Source organism: Thunnus thynnus, chromosome 15, assembly GCF_963924715.1.
Source record: "Thunnus thynnus chromosome 15, fThuThy2.1, whole genome shotgun sequence".
In the NCBI taxonomy this organism is placed as follows: Eukaryota; Metazoa; Chordata; class Actinopteri; order Scombriformes; family Scombridae; genus Thunnus; species Thunnus thynnus.
In genome coordinates this window covers 6,535,985-6,553,942 of record NC_089531.1, presented here as the reverse complement: position 1 = coordinate 6,553,942, position 17,958 = coordinate 6,535,985, and the positions used below count along the sequence as shown (strand labels likewise).

Below are 17,958 nucleotides of genomic sequence, written 5' to 3'. Positions count from 1 at the left end.
TGCAAGGCCAACACACAGAAATACACAAACTGACATCAAGGGGTCAAACTTTCCACTTATCAACTTACCTGACTTGCAATTTTTAAAAATCCAGATCAAACCAAACATGACAAAAAGAGCCTCACACACACACACACACACACACACACACACACACACACACACACACACACACACACACACACACACACACACACACACACACACACACACATCAAGTCCAAGATTCAAATGTAGAACCCTTTTGCTCAGTTTTTCAGTGAATTCAGCACATAGCTACCAGGGAAGCTATATATAATATTAATATTGACGACCCATTTTGAAAGAGTCCTTCACATTACATGGCTGGTAATAGAGGGAGAGATATGAGTGAAGAATATATGCACATTTAGTAAACTCTGTATGTATTTGAACATGTAAACATGTGTGTTTATAATGCAACTATATCTGTTTGCTATTTGACAAAAAACACAACTTTACATTTTTACAGTATTTTTACTTACCTTCAGTTTGGTTCAGTTGCTGCTTCAAAATGTCAATTTGAACTCTGTGGTTGAACTGGTTTAATAAACACTCCTGAGTGTACCACTCCAAGTGCTGTGGATCATCTTCTATCATTTTTTGTGACCAGTCCTGTTTGGCTTCTGGTGTGTTACTGATGCTGTCACAGTAACCCATTGGAACTTCATCAACCAACCCAACAACCACAAAATCTGGGAAGTTTTTGACTCCAGAGGATATTGTGAAGAAAAACTTCAGTGAATGTTTCACTGTAAGAGAAAGAAGTTTAAAAGGTTTTGAAATCGACTTTTCATAAACATGCATTTATACATATTTATGATAATAACATTTAACTACATTAAATATTTTGTCCAGCATGAAACCTCAAACACACAAAGTTAGTGATGAGCTAGTGATGAAAGTAGAACATCTACCAACCTAAGAGCCAGATATTATACTTGGAATGATTGAGACTAAACAAAAGCTAAAAGGAGAGTGAATATTGACCTTCCATTGGCCAGGCAGCCAAAAACACAACTCAAAACACAAATGAATGCTGGATATGTTAATAGGCAATTTTTTGATGACACATTTGCCATAATGACTAAGACAGCTTTATTAAAATTACTGATCATCATTTTATATAAGGTTAGTAATGACTACATATACATTCAAGTGTAAATCTAATCAAAATGTTAAATCTTGATATAAACATCTGAAAGTGGAACAACATAGGGTGAGAAAAGCATGAATTACAATTATTTATCACATCTGCCTTATTTTGATTGAACAGTGACAAAATATCTTAATCTTTAGAAACTATGTTATTTTATTATATTATTTACTTTGATTAATCAACATTTTAAAAAAATCTGTATATAATCATAACAATTAATATGAGTTATTAGTACAGTAGGAAGCTGCTATGATATGAGCCCAGAAACCTGATCTGTGTTTAGTCGGTCTGGTGGAAAAAAAAACAAAACAACATTGTACAAATCTGATGAAATAATTTCAGAATTGTTACTTTGGTGAATAATGTTCAATGACATCAGTATCAAAAACCTCAAACCAAGAGGAAACAAAAGCCAACTGAATCAGGCCTAGGTCAGTGATGATTACAAGATAAAGACCTCATAATTACAAAATAGTTTCTGATGAATTCATATTAACCAGATATTTCCTCTCAATGATGAGGTAAATATCTTCCACATAATATAGCTAATAGTTATACATTTAATCCTACTATAGGAGATGCTACATTATATGAAAATATTTTAAGAAAATATCTCTGAATATTTTTTTCCACTGTTATTTCAATGTGCCTCCATACGAATCAATATCATTTCTTCTCTTTAATAAATAATTAATCAGCAGTGAACAGACATGTCAAAATCTGAGGTATGTTAAGCTCTGCAGTAAATGTACAGTTATATTTAAAAAGAGAAATATAAAGGCTGAAATAGAAGTTACAACAACTGTTTTAAAGATTAAATGAATAATAAATTGTATTTTTAATATTAATATTCAGTAAACAAAAAACACAGCCTAATTAAAAACAGTTACTGCAATATGATAAATATTTGTGAAATTGTGCTTTACTACATGATGCTGGTACATTAAGCTGCAGTTAATAGTCTAAGTGAGAATCATTACACTAAATGAAAGACCAACATCATCTGAAGCAGAAGGTCATACTCAAGTATCTCCTCTTGTGTCACATAGACTCCACACATGCAGTTATTAAAGTGTTAATACATTTTTGTTGCAGGCAGTTTTGGAATATCTGGTTTTGAAATACTGAGACATGATGTAGCCCATGATTTCTGCCTTGGCTTATAGTTTTCACATTACTATGTTATAAGTTAATGTTGTATTCCTGTCTTGCAACACCTGAGTCGGTCTCACGGGTAATCTACAGTACAGCACTGGCCCTCAGAAGGTGTAAATGTAATAAGAACATTGCCTTGAAATCACAGTTACAACTCACAAAGGTCTTCATATGAAACATTAAATCATTTGTAGAAAATCCTCCTTCCTGCCCAGTCCTAGGTGGGCGGGACTTAGTCTCAACCTAATGGGCCGCACCTGAACTGATAAGAAGCCTGGCTCAGTCTCTCCTTTTGTCTGCTGCAGCATGCTGACCTCTGTGTGATATCAGCTACCTTCTCCAGTTGACTGTGCACCAGATGCATAATTTGAGTAAGTTAAGGAAGTGTATTGTAGTTATTGCTGTTTCTTTGTTCAATAACTTAACAAGTGCTTTGATTTGATTAAGATTTATTAGAGTAGCTTTGTTTAGTGATTATTGTTTTCATTTGCCTTTTAGCCTTTAAATCATCTGTGAAAGTCAACTATTTAAGTGGAAATCCTGTGAACAAGACAATAAACCGTTGAACGGCTCTCATCTCTGGTCCTCATACTTTAACTGGTGGGCCAGTTCAGAGGCTCTTTAAATAACTCAGCTACCACAAAGTCAAGTTTCCACAGCATTGATGTCATTCACTGTGTATTTAAAACACATCCAGATACAAAATGTAAAGACTCCTTTATAAACTTGAGGTATGTGCTTTGAGATTTCAACTTATTTCTTGTTCTGTGAATATTATATTTGGCTATTAAGACATATCATATTAGGCCTAGATTATATTACATTATACTGAATTATATTATTCATAATCTGAGTTTACAGTATGAGTACACATTAAAAACAATTTGTTAGAGTTTTATGTTTTATATTTAGGTTCATTTCAATAATGACACTATTTGATAAAGTCAAAAGAAATAATCCGACACACAACCAGATGTTAACAACATACAGAAACAGCCTGTTCTCACTCCCAACTCGTCACATATCGACGCTTGGTCAGGACCCCGTGCCGTCACTTTTTAACGCACTGGGTATCCCTTTAGCATCATTTTTCAACGTACAGGGTAGTCCGAAAGACTTCTGTTGAACTCCCACAACATCTGAAATAGACGCCATGAGACCGATGACGTCTATATTAGGTGACAAATTTCAGCCTGGTCGCCAGAATAAAACATTGGTTTTTGCAAACCACAAATACGTTGAATATCTACATTTCAACACCTGTACTACGGTGCATATTAACATTTCAACAATACTTATCATATCAACACTTTGATAGTGACGTACTTCACATGACATCTATATAAGCTGACGTTCTTCTTAGGAGTAGGAGGGTTTGGTGGATGGCTTGAAACTTTGTTGGCAGAAAGTTGGAAAGCAGCAGAAACATGGTTCGAGACCACCTTGCCATTTTTATTTTATTTTTTATTTTAACCCAAATCATGATCTTTCCCTAACCCTAACCAAGTGGTTTTTGTGCCTAAACTTAACCAGACCTTAACCACCATGTTGTCACACCATAAAATATAATTATTTTTTAACGGTGACTGCCGTGTTACTGCTCATTGACAAATTATGCTAAGCGGTACCCAGTGCATTAAAAAGTGACGCCACGGGATCCAGCTTCGATATGTGACGAGTTGGCAGTGAGAACGTGTTGACAGAACACCAGTACTGTACAGAAACTGTTATTTCAGCAAAATCCTGGATATATTCAGTGTCAGTGACACCTGAACGACATTATTGATAAAATTCATAAATTAATCTAACATGTTGCAGACCTGAATTCATTTCTTTAGTAGCTGCATTTCAACTGACATCTCAACAGTTTATGTAATAGATACTAGAGAGAAATAAAAAGAAGCAAATTACACTACCAGTTAGAATGGGAAGGTGTGTCCAAATTTTGGACTGATACTGTAAATGAAAGTTGATTTGTGTTCAACAGAACTGTGTGCACACCTCTATTTACTAAATTTTGGTGTTTGCGCTCTCTGCAATTTTTGTTATGGACCAATCTCTGTGTTATAAAAGCTTGAAACATTGGAAACCACTCGGCTCGCTGTAAAATCTAACTTTACTGCATGTAATGGACCCATGACAGGTATGCGTCCTGTTATACCCCCGCGGTGATTACGCGCCTGTCTATAAAGGATTTGTAAATAATTTATTTACCATTGCTAAAGCCATTGATTAAACCCTTTACAAAGGACGACTTATCAAAAATGGTACAGGTAAAGCTTGATGTAAATGGCGTAAAAGTGCCCAATTTGAAAGTGAAAGTGAACTGTATCGCTCTAGGCCTTCTACACTCTCACTTAAAACGAAACAAGTAATTTTCGACGACTAAATGTTAAAAAAAAACCAACACATTTTAAAGTTAATCTTACCTGAAAGTGTGACCGGAAAGAAGATGAGCAGAAAAACAAGCTCCATCGTCTTCATGGCATGACTTTTTGGGGAGTCCTGTTGAGTGACCGCTGCGGTAGACAAACTAGTCGCCGTTTTAATTTTGTTGTGCGTCTTCGTGTGTTGTGTGGGAAGGTGGGACCAAAGTACACCAGTATCATATTGCACCTGATGCGTGAAGGTGTCCAGCCCACTGACTATCACTTATCTATACAGACACACATTTTACCCTTGGAGCAAATGTAATAATTATACATATTTGACAGCTGAAAGTACAAAAAAAGATGTACAAGTTCACTGATTCACAATAGTGTGCATTCGGTGATTCAGTGGGGCGATTTTTACAGTTGTCTGGATTTATAATGGACAACTATTCTGAATTGCCTGAGTCAGAACATCAGTTATTTTACTTCGATTAGTACGACCCGAGAGGGCCCATGCGTATCGCTACACAGGCATGTACTATAGGCTATTGCACATATCTCGGTTTGAATTATCCTGGTGAATTATCCTGGTATGACCTTTGCATACAACAAGAGTAACCTAGTTAATCATGATTCACACAGCGGTGAGTGCTGAACTGCAATTGGACCTGAACTTACATGGCACTTAACTCGCTTTGATCTCTCCTGAATAGATCCTTACTTGTGATTTATTAACTCTCATGTGTACGTCTCTTTGGATAAGTGCCTGCCAAATGAAACTGTAACATCGTAACATTGATCGATTGTTCAGTGTCTAAAATGTCAGAAAATAGTTTTTTAAAAAATGCAGATCATATTACATATTCAGATTAATTGTTTTGTCTGACCATCAGTCAAAGACCTAAAGATGTTGAGTTTACTGTCACTGGAAACTGTGGAATTGCAAATATTCACATTTCAGACGCTGGTACAAGAGAATTATAATTTATTTAGTTAAAAAATTACTTAAATGTTCAATCAATTATCAAAATTGTTGCCAATTAACGTTATGTCAATCAACTAATCAATAATCATCTAATCATTTCAGTTGTAGAGTTATGCCATATATAGTGGGGGACAACAGGGGCCCAACAACAAACCTTTGCCTCAGGGCCCAATAGCAGGTCACTCATCCAAGTGGAGATGTTCAAAACTGACACTCTTTTTAAACCTATTAGACAAACTGTAATCATATTGTTCCAGAGGGTTGATACAATTGTGTTGCACCGCACTAAGATAAATATCACTACCGAAAAAGCGACTTTTTCAAGGTCACAAATACCAACCAAAAAAAGACTTTTTGACTCATTTTTATGATGTTAATTTATTGTGTATCTGTTTTGGGTCAGTAGTTCTCTGATTTTTAGCCCTCAGTGAGTCTGTGTTTGGTGTAGGTTGTTTAGTTGAGACTACTGATATTTTTGTGGTAAATGTCTTTAGTGTTGCAATTTACTTAATTAATTTTTTTCCCTAAAAGTAATATTTCCCTACATGAATTTGCAAATTTTATGTGTATCACATTCTGTAATATGAATGCACCAAATAGGTGCTGATTTTAATAGTTTGGATACACATTTTATATAATAAATAATATTAAATAATACATTTAATTTGTACTGCACTTTTCATTCAGAGTGAAATTCAAAGTGCTACAGTATCACTAACACAAAAGATATAATCATTAACCCGACTGTGGAGGAGGAAGTGCTAAAGTCCAAGACTAATATTTGTTTACTTTGATAGATGCAACAACTTCATTAATCATTAAACGTTTTTTAATGACAGTTTCTACTGTCAACAGCACAGCACTGACATTAGGGATATAAGACAATATAAATCAAAAACAAAAAAACAATTGGTCGAGACATGTTGTCTGTCTCACATTAGGTAATTTTGATATTTTTGTGGTGAATGTCTTTAGCTTTCCAGTTTATTTAGGTACAATTTTACCTGAATCTATTTGCACATTTTACGTGTTTTCCACATTCTGTAATATAAATGATTTCCCATCTCCATTTGACATCAAATAGGTGCTGATTTTAAGGGTTTATATACACTTTATATCATTAACCTGACTGTGGGGACTTCAAAAGGAAGTGGTGAAGAAGACTGAGTGAGATGTTTGTTTCCTCTTATAGATGCAACAATTGTGTTAAAGGTTTCTGAATGACAGTTTCTGCTGTCATCAACACAACACTGACATTAAGGAAATAAAACAGTGTAAATTTATCTGTTAAGAATTTTACTACCAACCTCCTTTCTGACATCTAAACATCATGACCATCACTTACAGTACAGAGGTCTATGCAGGTGACCATTTCCAAAAGTAATTTGCTGTTTATCTGTTGCTAAGTTTTAATTAAAGACATGTTTTGCATTTAATTGATAATGATTTGCATGTGTTTAAACCTCCAGTAACACGGTTGAAAAGTTAAAGTTTAAATTTCATTTTCACTTTGACTGTATTGGTCTGATCTTTCGTTGGTTGGAGGTGTGTAAATGCTCTGGCAGCTGTTTCTCTGTGGTGACCTCACAGCTGAGACATTTCAGAGTTATGTTGCTCTCTAGTGGTGATATAGGGAAAGACACACTCTGAGTCACAAGGTTCAGTGTACTCCTCTGTAGTAGTGTAAACTTTTTCTTTTATCCTCACACATTTTGACAACTGATAACATTTTAAAAAGTAAGCTCATGCTTTCTAGATGTCAGGGACAAGCTTCACTAGAGTGTTTCCCAAAACTTGGAAGAAAACCTTTAAGCCTACACATCTGAACATTTGAGGTTGACACAGGTATGATGTAACAGGAAGACCTCTTAAGCAGGTTTTCAGGAAAATTGTATTTATTAATCAAATAAATTGAACAAGAGTGATGCTAGAAAATGTAGCAGCTTCACTAGACAAAATGAAGTTCACCAAATAAAAAAAGAAGATAAGTGAAAAAATATTTTTTCTAATTCTCATTTGACCTCATGTACAGACAGGAGATAATTTCTATACCTAATGTATGTGACACATATAAGAGCTGTGACATCCAAAAAATCATGTTTTACATTCACCAGTGAAAAGATGATTGATTAACAATTCATAATTGATTATTAACTTGTAGATGTGGAGACAAACTTTATCTGAGGTAAAAACATTTAGCCAAAAACAGATCACATGACCTTAGAGAAGATGTATACTGTCACGTAGACAAATCAATTTTTCCAGTTTGACAATATGAAATAAAGTATATCTATCAGTACCACAGATAAAACCCTCATTAATCCTCTAACCCCAATAATATGAGCATTAACAATAATGTTACAATGACATTAACATTTATTATCTACATGACAAATACAGGACATGTGAAGATGACAAATGTATAAGATACAAATATAAGCTCTAAGAAGTGTTATTGCTTTAATATGTGAGTTTCAATGAAAGGAGGAGTATCTAAATATTCAAAAATGTATTTATATTGTGTAAAATTGTGGAAACATTTACAAGTTTATGTTTAAAAAGAGTTACAGCTGTTACTTGCTGTGGAGGAGCAATGTGTGTTGGAAGACTAAAACATAACTCAGATATTTATACTTTGGTTAAAGTGGGAGAAGTTGAGATGCAGTGTTCAATCTGTAATCACAATGAAACAAAGAGAGAAACAAAAGCTGTGTTTTTGCAATCGTGGCCTCGTGCAGAATCTTCATTAGTGTTTCTAAAATGCAAACTGTCAAACTAATTGTTAGTGAAAGCATGAGTAGTTGAACATTTCAAGTTTTAGGTTTGACTCCAGCGTTAGAAGCAGAGGTTAAAGTGCTGCATGTCTCCCATCATCATCAAAGACAGTACATCACATGACTAACTGACATGAATTTGATATCTGAAGACAAAAGATGCCCCACTGGAGTAACGTTGTGGCTCTTTGGTGTCTGGTAGCTGCTGCAGTGATTCATCTCCACCAAAGGTTTGAGGAAACAGCTGGACAGCAGCATCAGTTCTCTCCGGATGTTGTTACTCCTGCAGTGGAGGATTCACATCAACATTAATGCTTCTATCAGCTCTCAGATAATCTTCACAGATATCATTCTTCACTGCATCCACTGACGACCTGAAACTCATAAATCTGATCTATGAATTCACACTTTAGTTTGATGTATCATGTGACTTTCTGACGGGTCCTGTGATGTCACACCTAAATATTCATTAAAACAAGTTTTGTTAATGAACATTTATGGTGCAAAATAGAATAAAATATTGAAGCCACAGCATCTTTATTTGAGTTCACTATTCTCGTCTAAATCTTTACTGGAAAGCTGCAAAGACAGAGTAACAAATAGAAAAGGACCTGGAATTATTAGTGGTCATATTGTACAGTAAATATATGTTTGATTTTAGTCCAAAATAATTTTAATCAGTATTACATTAAAACCTCAGTGTCAACTGTTTCCTGTAACTATACTGGATCTCTTGACTTAGAAATTCTGTCAAATCAGAAAAAACAGTTTTTTTAACAAAGACAGACTTTCAGTATATTTATGAGAGTATTATATCAGTATACTGTAGCTAGTTTCAGGAGGAGCAACAGAGAGATTCTTCATACAGTATCTGCACAGTGTTGATGACATGATGAAATACTCACTGTGATCAGTTAAGGACTGCATCTTTGACTGAAGATGGATCAGAGGATAACGAGTCTGAAGCTATAAAAGAAAAACAAGGTGTCAGTAATTCAATTCAAACTATTAACTGCATTTATCTGTACATAGAGAGAGAGAGAGAGAGAGATAAACTGACATAATACTCACACTTTGCAGGCCTGAATCCTGAAATACAGATGAGAGTTTACAATACTTCAAAATTTAAAATGTCACAATTTATGAAAGCAAACAAAGAAAACATTAATACACGTTTTATAGAAACACTATTAATTTCACTGATTTCTGCTTTTATTGCAAAAGGTAAGAGAGTAACTCTTCAGTTGGAGGTCACGTTACTGAACATCAGCCAGGTTACACTGTTATTTGTTTTATTCATTCAGAATAAATATTTTCCTGAAATGTTGCTGAAATATGTTAAAACAATGGAGTTAAAATGGTTTCATGATCAGTAAAAGTATTGTTGTCCTTCACCATTATCTCTTCTTCTCCAGATGAAGACTCCAGTGATGCAGACTGCCAGGAGCAGCAGCAGTCCTACAACACCTCCAATAACAGGACCAGCAGGGAACTCTGAGGGAGAAACTGGAACCAGAACAAAACATTCACAGTGCATCAAGGGCATGCCAATGCATTTTTGGTATTTTCACCTAGCTTTGATTCTACAAGTCTCTGGAACTCTACTGGAGGGATGAACACCCTGGTTTTGCATGTTGTATTTATTTTTTCTGAAATTGTTTTGAAAGTTTAAATTGATTAGATTGGTTTGTTTTAAATACAAAGCAGGAATAAGGGTGTTCGTGTTATTTTAGTGAGATTTATTTGAGTGAGCCATCACCAAAGAAAATGACAGTAATATTAAAGATCATAGGTTCGCTGTGATGTCAACCTTTTCCTGAGCAGGTGGACAGTGGACTGCGCAAAACTCACTTATTCTTGGCACCTAGATTGCAGTGTACTGCTGGATTGGCAACAGCACATCTTCAACTGCACCCTTCCTCCTGTGAGGCACATGGCAACTCACCCAGATACCAGACTGGTGCAGGTGAGGGTATAATTTCAGGTAAATGCCAGTACGCTGGTGGCAAAAGAGAGCCCTTTGTCTCGACCACAGAACTGCATTTTATTGCATCCACTTGTAATTTAAGTAGGTCATGTGCATAATGTAACAAGTAAGAAACATTTATTTCAGTGAGCAGAACAGCAGTTTTGTTTGTTAACCCTGGACTAACCCACAGCTTCAGAATGCTCAGGACTGATAAACTTGTTTTAAACTCATTCAAATTGTATAATCAGAAGCCAGAGTTACCACCACATTTACAGCAAATGACATGTATATATTTTATTGGGCAACAGATGTTTTTAGGGAATAACCATTGCAAAGTCAGTATTCCAGTCTTACCACAGTTGGTTCTGATCACTGTTTTATCCAGTTTGGTGACGATGTCGTCCTTCACACCAGAGAGATGAAACACACATTCATACCTCCTCCAGTCTTCAGGTGTGACTGATGAAAGGTTCAGGTCAACACTCATCTGGAAGGATCCATCGTGGTTGGGGAGGATCTCTCCATGTTCCACGTCCTCATGAAGCTCCTCTCCATCTTTCCTCCAGAACGTCATGGCTCTGTGAGGGTAGAAACCTGTAGCGTGGCAGCTGACTGGAGAGGAGGGAGTCTTCTGGAGGAGAGACACTGATGGAAGGTCTGGAGAGACAAGTGGGTAGGAGTGAGGGAGGGAGATTAGAAACAGAAAAGGCAACAATGGAACTATATCAGGTCAGATGATTCTACCTGTTCTCAGTAGCCTGTTCTCAGTAGAGAGCTCTTCCCAAGGTCCATATATCTCTTCACTAACTCAGGGCACTGCTGGGTGAGGAAGTTTTTCCACCTTTCATTGAGAGCTCTATCTCTGTCTCGCTTGTGTTTGGTGATGACAGCTTGTGGTTTTGGAGCGATCCATGTCAGTGTCTTCAGGTCAAATGCTATGAAGTCTTCTCCATCATAACCAAACTGAATAAACCCATTAACCTCTCCAGTCTCATCATCCCATTCACAGCCGTTCATCCTCTGGAAGATGTGGACACCTGAGAGAGAGACAGAGTGCAAAGTGAGATCCCACAGAGGGTTACAGGTGGCTGGAGCCTATGTGAGGCTGCATTTTAGAGGTCGAGGAACATGTGGAAGGGTCACCTCTCATTGCAAGGCCAACACACAGAAATACACAAACTGACATCAAGGGGTCAAACTTTCCACTTATCAACTTACCTGACTTGCAATTTTTAAAAATCCAGATCAAACCAAACATGACAAAAAGAGCCTCACACACACACACACACACACACACACACACACACACACACACACACACACACACACACACACACACACACACACACACACACACACACACATCAAGTCCAAGATTCAAATGTAGAACCCTTTTGCTCAGTTTTTCAGTGAATTCAGCACATAGCTACCAGGGAAGCTATATATAATATTAATATTGACGACCCATTTTGAAAGAGTCCTTCACATTACATGGCTGGTAATAGAGGGAGAGATATGAGTGAAGAATATATGCACATTTAGTAAACTCTGTATGTATTTGAACATGTAAACATGTGTGTTTATAATGCAACTATATCTGTTTGCTATTTGACAAAAAACACAACTTTACATTTTTACAGTATTTTTACTTACCTTCAGTTTGGTTCAGTTGCTGCTTCAAAATGTCAATTTGAACTCTGTGGTTGAACTGGTTTAATAAACACTCCTGAGTGTACCACTCCAAGTGCTGTGGATCATCTTCTATCATTTTTTGTGACCAGTCCTGTTTGGCTTCTGGTGTGTTACTGATGCTGTCACAGTAACCCATTGGAACTTCATCAACCAACCCAACAACCACAAAATCTGGGAAGTTTTTGACTCCAGAGGATATTGTGAAGAAAAACTTCAGTGAATGTTTCACTGTAAGAGAAAGAAGTTTAAAAGGTTTTGAAATCGACTTTTCATAAACATGCATTTATACATATTTATGATAATAACATTTAACTACATTAAATATTTTGTCCAGCATGAAACCTCAAACACACAAAGTTAGTGATGAGCTAGTGATGAAAGTAGAACATCTACCAACCTAAGAGCCAGATATTATACTTGGAATGATTGAGACTAAACAAAAGCTAAAAGGAGAGTGAATATTGACCTTCCATTGGCCAGGCAGCCAAAAACACAACTCAAAACACAAATGAATGCTGGATATGTTAATAGGCAATTTTTTGATGACACATTTGCCATAATGACTAAGACAGCTTTATTAAAATTACTGATCATCATTTTATATAAGGTTAGTAATGACTACATATACATTCAAGTGTAAATCTAATCAAAATGTTAAATCTTGATATAAACATCTGAAAGTGGAACAACATAGGGTGAGAAAAGCATGAATTACAATTATTTATCACATCTGCCTTATTTTGATTGAACAGTGACAAAATATCTTAATCTTTAGAAACTATGTTATTTTATTATATTATTTACTTTGATTAATCAACATTTTAAAAAAATCTGTATATAATCATAACAATTAATATGAGTTATTAGTACAGTAGGAAGCTGCTATGATATGAGCCCAGAAACCTGATCTGTGTTTAGTCGGTCTGGTGGAAAAAAAAACAAAACAACATTGTACAAATCTGATGAAATAATTTCAGAATTGTTACTTTGGTGAATAATGTTCAATGACATCAGTATCAAAAACCTCAAACCAAGAGGAAACAAAAGCCAACTGAATCAGGCCTAGGTCAGTGATGATTACAAGATAAAGACCTCATAATTACAAAATAGTTTCTGATGAATTCATATTAACCAGATATTTCCTCTCAATGATGAGGTAAATATCTTCCACATAATATAGCTAATAGTTATACATTTAATCCTACTATAGGAGATGCTACATTATATGAAAATATTTTAAGAAAATATCTCTGAATATTTTTTTCCACTGTTATTTCAATGTGCCTCCATACGAATCAATATCATTTCTTCTCTTTAATAAATAATTAATCAGCAGTGAACAGACATGTCAAAATCTGAGGTATGTTAAGCTCTGCAGTAAATGTACAGTTATATTTAAAAAGAGAAATATAAAGGCTGAAATAGAAGTTACAACAACTGTTTTAAAGATTAAATGAATAATAAATTGTATTTTTAATATTAATATTCAGTAAACAAAAAACACAGCCTAATTAAAAACAGTTACTGCAATATGATAAATATTTGTGAAATTGTGCTTTACTACATGATGCTGGTACATTAAGCTGCAGTTAATAGTCTAAGTGAGAATCATTACACTAAATGAAAGACCAACATCATCTGAAGCAGAAGGTCATACTCAAGTATCTCCTCTTGTGTCACATAGACTCCACACATGCAGTTATTAAAGTGTTAATACATTTTTGTTGCAGGCAGTTTTGGAATATCTGGTTTTGAAATACTGAGACATGATGTAGCCCATGATTTCTGCCTTGGCTTATAGTTTTCACATTACTATGTTATAAGTTAATGTTGTATTCCTGTCTTGCAACACCTGAGTCGGTCTCACGGGTAATCTACAGTACAGCACTGGCCCTCAGAAGGTGTAAATGTAATAAGAACATTGCCTTGAAATCACAGTTACAACTCACAAAGGTCTTCATATGAAACATTAAATCATTTGTAGAAAATCCTCCTTCCTGCCCAGTCCTAGGTGGGCGGGACTTAGTCTCAACCTAATGGGCCGCACCTGAACTGATAAGAAGCCTGGCTCAGTCTCTCCTTTTGTCTGCTGCAGCATGCTGACCTCTGTGTGATATCAGCTACCTTCTCCAGTTGACTGTGCACCAGATGCATAATTTGAGTAAGTTAAGGAAGTGTATTGTAGTTATTGCTGTTTCTTTGTTCAATAACTTAACAAGTGCTTTGATTTGATTAAGATTTATTAGAGTAGCTTTGTTTAGTGATTATTGTTTTCATTTGCCTTTTAGCCTTTAAATCATCTGTGAAAGTCAACTATTTAAGTGGAAATCCTGTGAACAAGACAATAAACCGTTGAACGGCTCTCATCTCTGGTCCTCATACTTTAACTGGTGGGCCAGTTCAGAGGCTCTTTAAATAACTCAGCTACCACAAAGTCAAGTTTCCACAGCATTGATGTCATTCACTGTGTATTTAAAACACATCCAGATACAAAATGTAAAGACTCCTTTATAAACTTGAGGTATGTGCTTTGAGATTTCAACTTATTTCTTGTTCTGTGAATATTATATTTGGCTATTAAGACATATCATATTAGGCCTAGATTATATTACATTATACTGAATTATATTATTCATAATCTGAGTTTACAGTATGAGTACACATTAAAAACAATTTGTTAGAGTTTTATGTTTTATATTTAGGTTCATTTCAATAATGACACTATTTGATAAAGTCAAAAGAAATAATCCGACACACAACCAGATGTTAACAACATACAGAAACAGCCTGTTCTCACTCCCAACTCGTCACATATCGACGCTTGGTCAGGACCCCGTGCCGTCACTTTTTAACGCACTGGGTATCCCTTTAGCATCATTTTTCAACGTACAGGGTAGTCCGAAAGACTTCTGTTGAACTCCCACAACATCTGAAATAGACGCCATGAGACCGATGACGTCTATATTAGGTGACAAATTTCAGCCTGGTCGCCAGAATAAAACATTGGTTTTTGCAAACCACAAATACGTTGAATATCTACATTTCAACACCTGTACTACGGTGCATATTAACATTTCAACAATACTTATCATATCAACACTTTGATAGTGACGTACTTCACATGACATCTATATAAGCTGACGTTCTTCTTAGGAGTAGGAGGGTTTGGTGGATGGCTTGAAACTTTGTTGGCAGAAAGTTGGAAAGCAGCAGAAACATGGTTCGAGACCACCTTGCCATTTTTATTTTATTTTTTATTTTAACCCAAATCATGATCTTTCCCTAACCCTAACCAAGTGGTTTTTGTGCCTAAACTTAACCAGACCTTAACCACCATGTTGTCACACCATAAAATATAATTATTTTTTAACGGTGACTGCCGTGTTACTGCTCATTGACAAATTATGCTAAGCGGTACCCAGTGCATTAAAAAGTGACGCCACGGGATCCAGCTTCGATATGTGACGAGTTGGCAGTGAGAACGTGTTGACAGAACACCAGTACTGTACAGAAACTGTTATTTCAGCAAAATCCTGGATATATTCAGTGTCAGTGACACCTGAACGACATTATTGATAAAATTCATAAATTAATCTAACATGTTGCAGACCTGAATTCATTTCTTTAGTAGCTGCATTTCAACTGACATCTCAACAGTTTATGTAATAGATACTAGAGAGAAATAAAAAGAAGCAAATTACACTACCAGTTAGAATGGGAAGGTGTGTCCAAATTTTGGACTGATACTGTAAATGAAAGTTGATTTGTGTTCAACAGAACTGTGTGCACACCTCTATTTACTAAATTTTGGTGTTTGCGCTCTCTGCAATTTTTGTTATGGACCAATCTCTGTGTTATAAAAGCTTGAAACATTGGAAACCACTCGGCTCGCTGTAAAATCTAACTTTACTGCATGTAATGGACCCATGACAGGTATGCGTCCTGTTATACCCCCGCGGTGATTACGCGCCTGTCTATAAAGGATTTGTAAATAATTTATTTACCATTGCTAAAGCCATTGATTAAACCCTTTACAAAGGACGACTTATCAAAAATGGTACAGGTAAAGCTTGATGTAAATGGCGTAAAAGTGCCCAATTTGAAAGTGAAAGTGAACTGTATCGCTCTAGGCCTTCTACACTCTCACTTAAAACGAAACAAGTAATTTTCGACGACTAAATGTTAAAAAAAAACCAACACATTTTAAAGTTAATCTTACCTGAAAGTGTGACCGGAAAGAAGATGAGCAGAAAAACAAGCTCCATCGTCTTCATGGCATGACTTTTTGGGGAGTCCTGTTGAGTGACCGCTGCGGTAGACAAACTAGTCGCCGTTTTAATTTTGTTGTGCGTCTTCGTGTGTTGTGTGGGAAGGTGGGACCAAAGTACACCAGTATCATATTGCACCTGATGCGTGAAGGTGTCCAGCCCACTGACTATCACTTATCTATACAGACACACATTTTACCCTTGGAGCAAATGTAATAATTATACATATTTGACAGCTGAAAGTACAAAAAAAGATGTACAAGTTCACTGATTCACAATAGTGTGCATTCGGTGATTCAGTGGGGCGATTTTTACAGTTGTCTGGATTTATAATGGACAACTATTCTGAATTGCCTGAGTCAGAACATCAGTTATTTTACTTCGATTAGTACGACCCGAGAGGGCCCATGCGTATCGCTACACAGGCATGTACTATAGGCTATTGCACATATCTCGGTTTGAATTATCCTGGTGAATTATCCTGGTATGACCTTTGCATACAACAAGAGTAACCTAGTTAATCATGATTCACACAGCGGTGAGTGCTGAACTGCAATTGGACCTGAACTTACATGGCACTTAACTCGCTTTGATCTCTCCTGAATAGATCCTTACTTGTGATTTATTAACTCTCATGTGTACGTCTCTTTGGATAAGTGCCTGCCAAATGAAACTGTAACATCGTAACATTGATCGATTGTTCAGTGTCTAAAATGTCAGAAAATAGTTTTTTAAAAAATGCAGATCATATTACATATTCAGATTAATTGTTTTGTCTGACCATCAGTCAAAGACCTAAAGATGTTGAGTTTACTGTCACTGGAAACTGTGGAATTGCAAATATTCACATTTCAGACGCTGGTACAAGAGAATTATAATTTATTTAGTTAAAAAATTACTTAAATGTTCAATCAATTATCAAAATTGTTGCCAATTAACGTTATGTCAATCAACTAATCAATAATCATCTAATCATTTCAGTTGTAGAGTTATGCCATATATAGTGGGGGACAACAGGGGCCCAACAACAAACCTTTGCCTCAGGGCCCAATAGCAGGTCACTCATCCAAGTGGAGATGTTCAAAACTGACACTCTTTTTAAACCTATTAGACAAACTGTAATCATATTGTTCCAGAGGGTTGATACAATTGTGTTGCACCGCACTAAGATAAATATCACTACCGAAAAAGCGACTTTTTCAAGGTCACAAATACCAACCAAAAAAAGACTTTTTGACTCATTTTTATGATGTTAATTTATTGTGTATCTGTTTTGGGTCAGTAGTTCTCTGATTTTTAGCCCTCAGTGAGTCTGTGTTTGGTGTAGGTTGTTTAGTTGAGACTACTGATATTTTTGTGGTAAATGTCTTTAGTGTTGCAATTTACTTAATTAATTTTTTTCCCTAAAAGTAATATTTCCCTACATGAATTTGCAAATTTTATGTGTATCACATTCTGTAATATGAATGCACCAAATAGGTGCTGATTTTAATAGTTTGGATACACATTTTATATAATAAATAATATTAAATAATACATTTAATTTGTACTGCACTTTTCATTCAG

At 35.7% G+C, this 17,958-nt stretch overlaps 1 protein-coding gene across 1 annotated transcript; it reads right to left on the bottom strand.

The window, feature by feature from the left end:
• Nucleotides 1-9,373: 9,373 nt before the first annotated feature.
• Nucleotides 9,374-16,476, bottom strand: LOC137198610 (major histocompatibility complex class I-related gene protein-like). Its single transcript, XM_067612460.1, has 7 exons — nt 16,344-16,476; nt 12,086-12,352; nt 11,191-11,469; nt 10,787-11,089; nt 9,859-9,969; nt 9,535-9,552; nt 9,374-9,429 (listed from the first exon to the last, which is right to left on the bottom strand). Exons 1-7 carry the CDS (start codon nt 16,396-16,398, stop codon nt 9,374-9,376), a joined length of 1,089 nt encoding a protein of 362 aa, XP_067468561.1. The 5' UTR covers nt 16,399-16,476.
• Between the last annotated feature and the right edge of the window lie 1,482 nt (nt 16,477-17,958).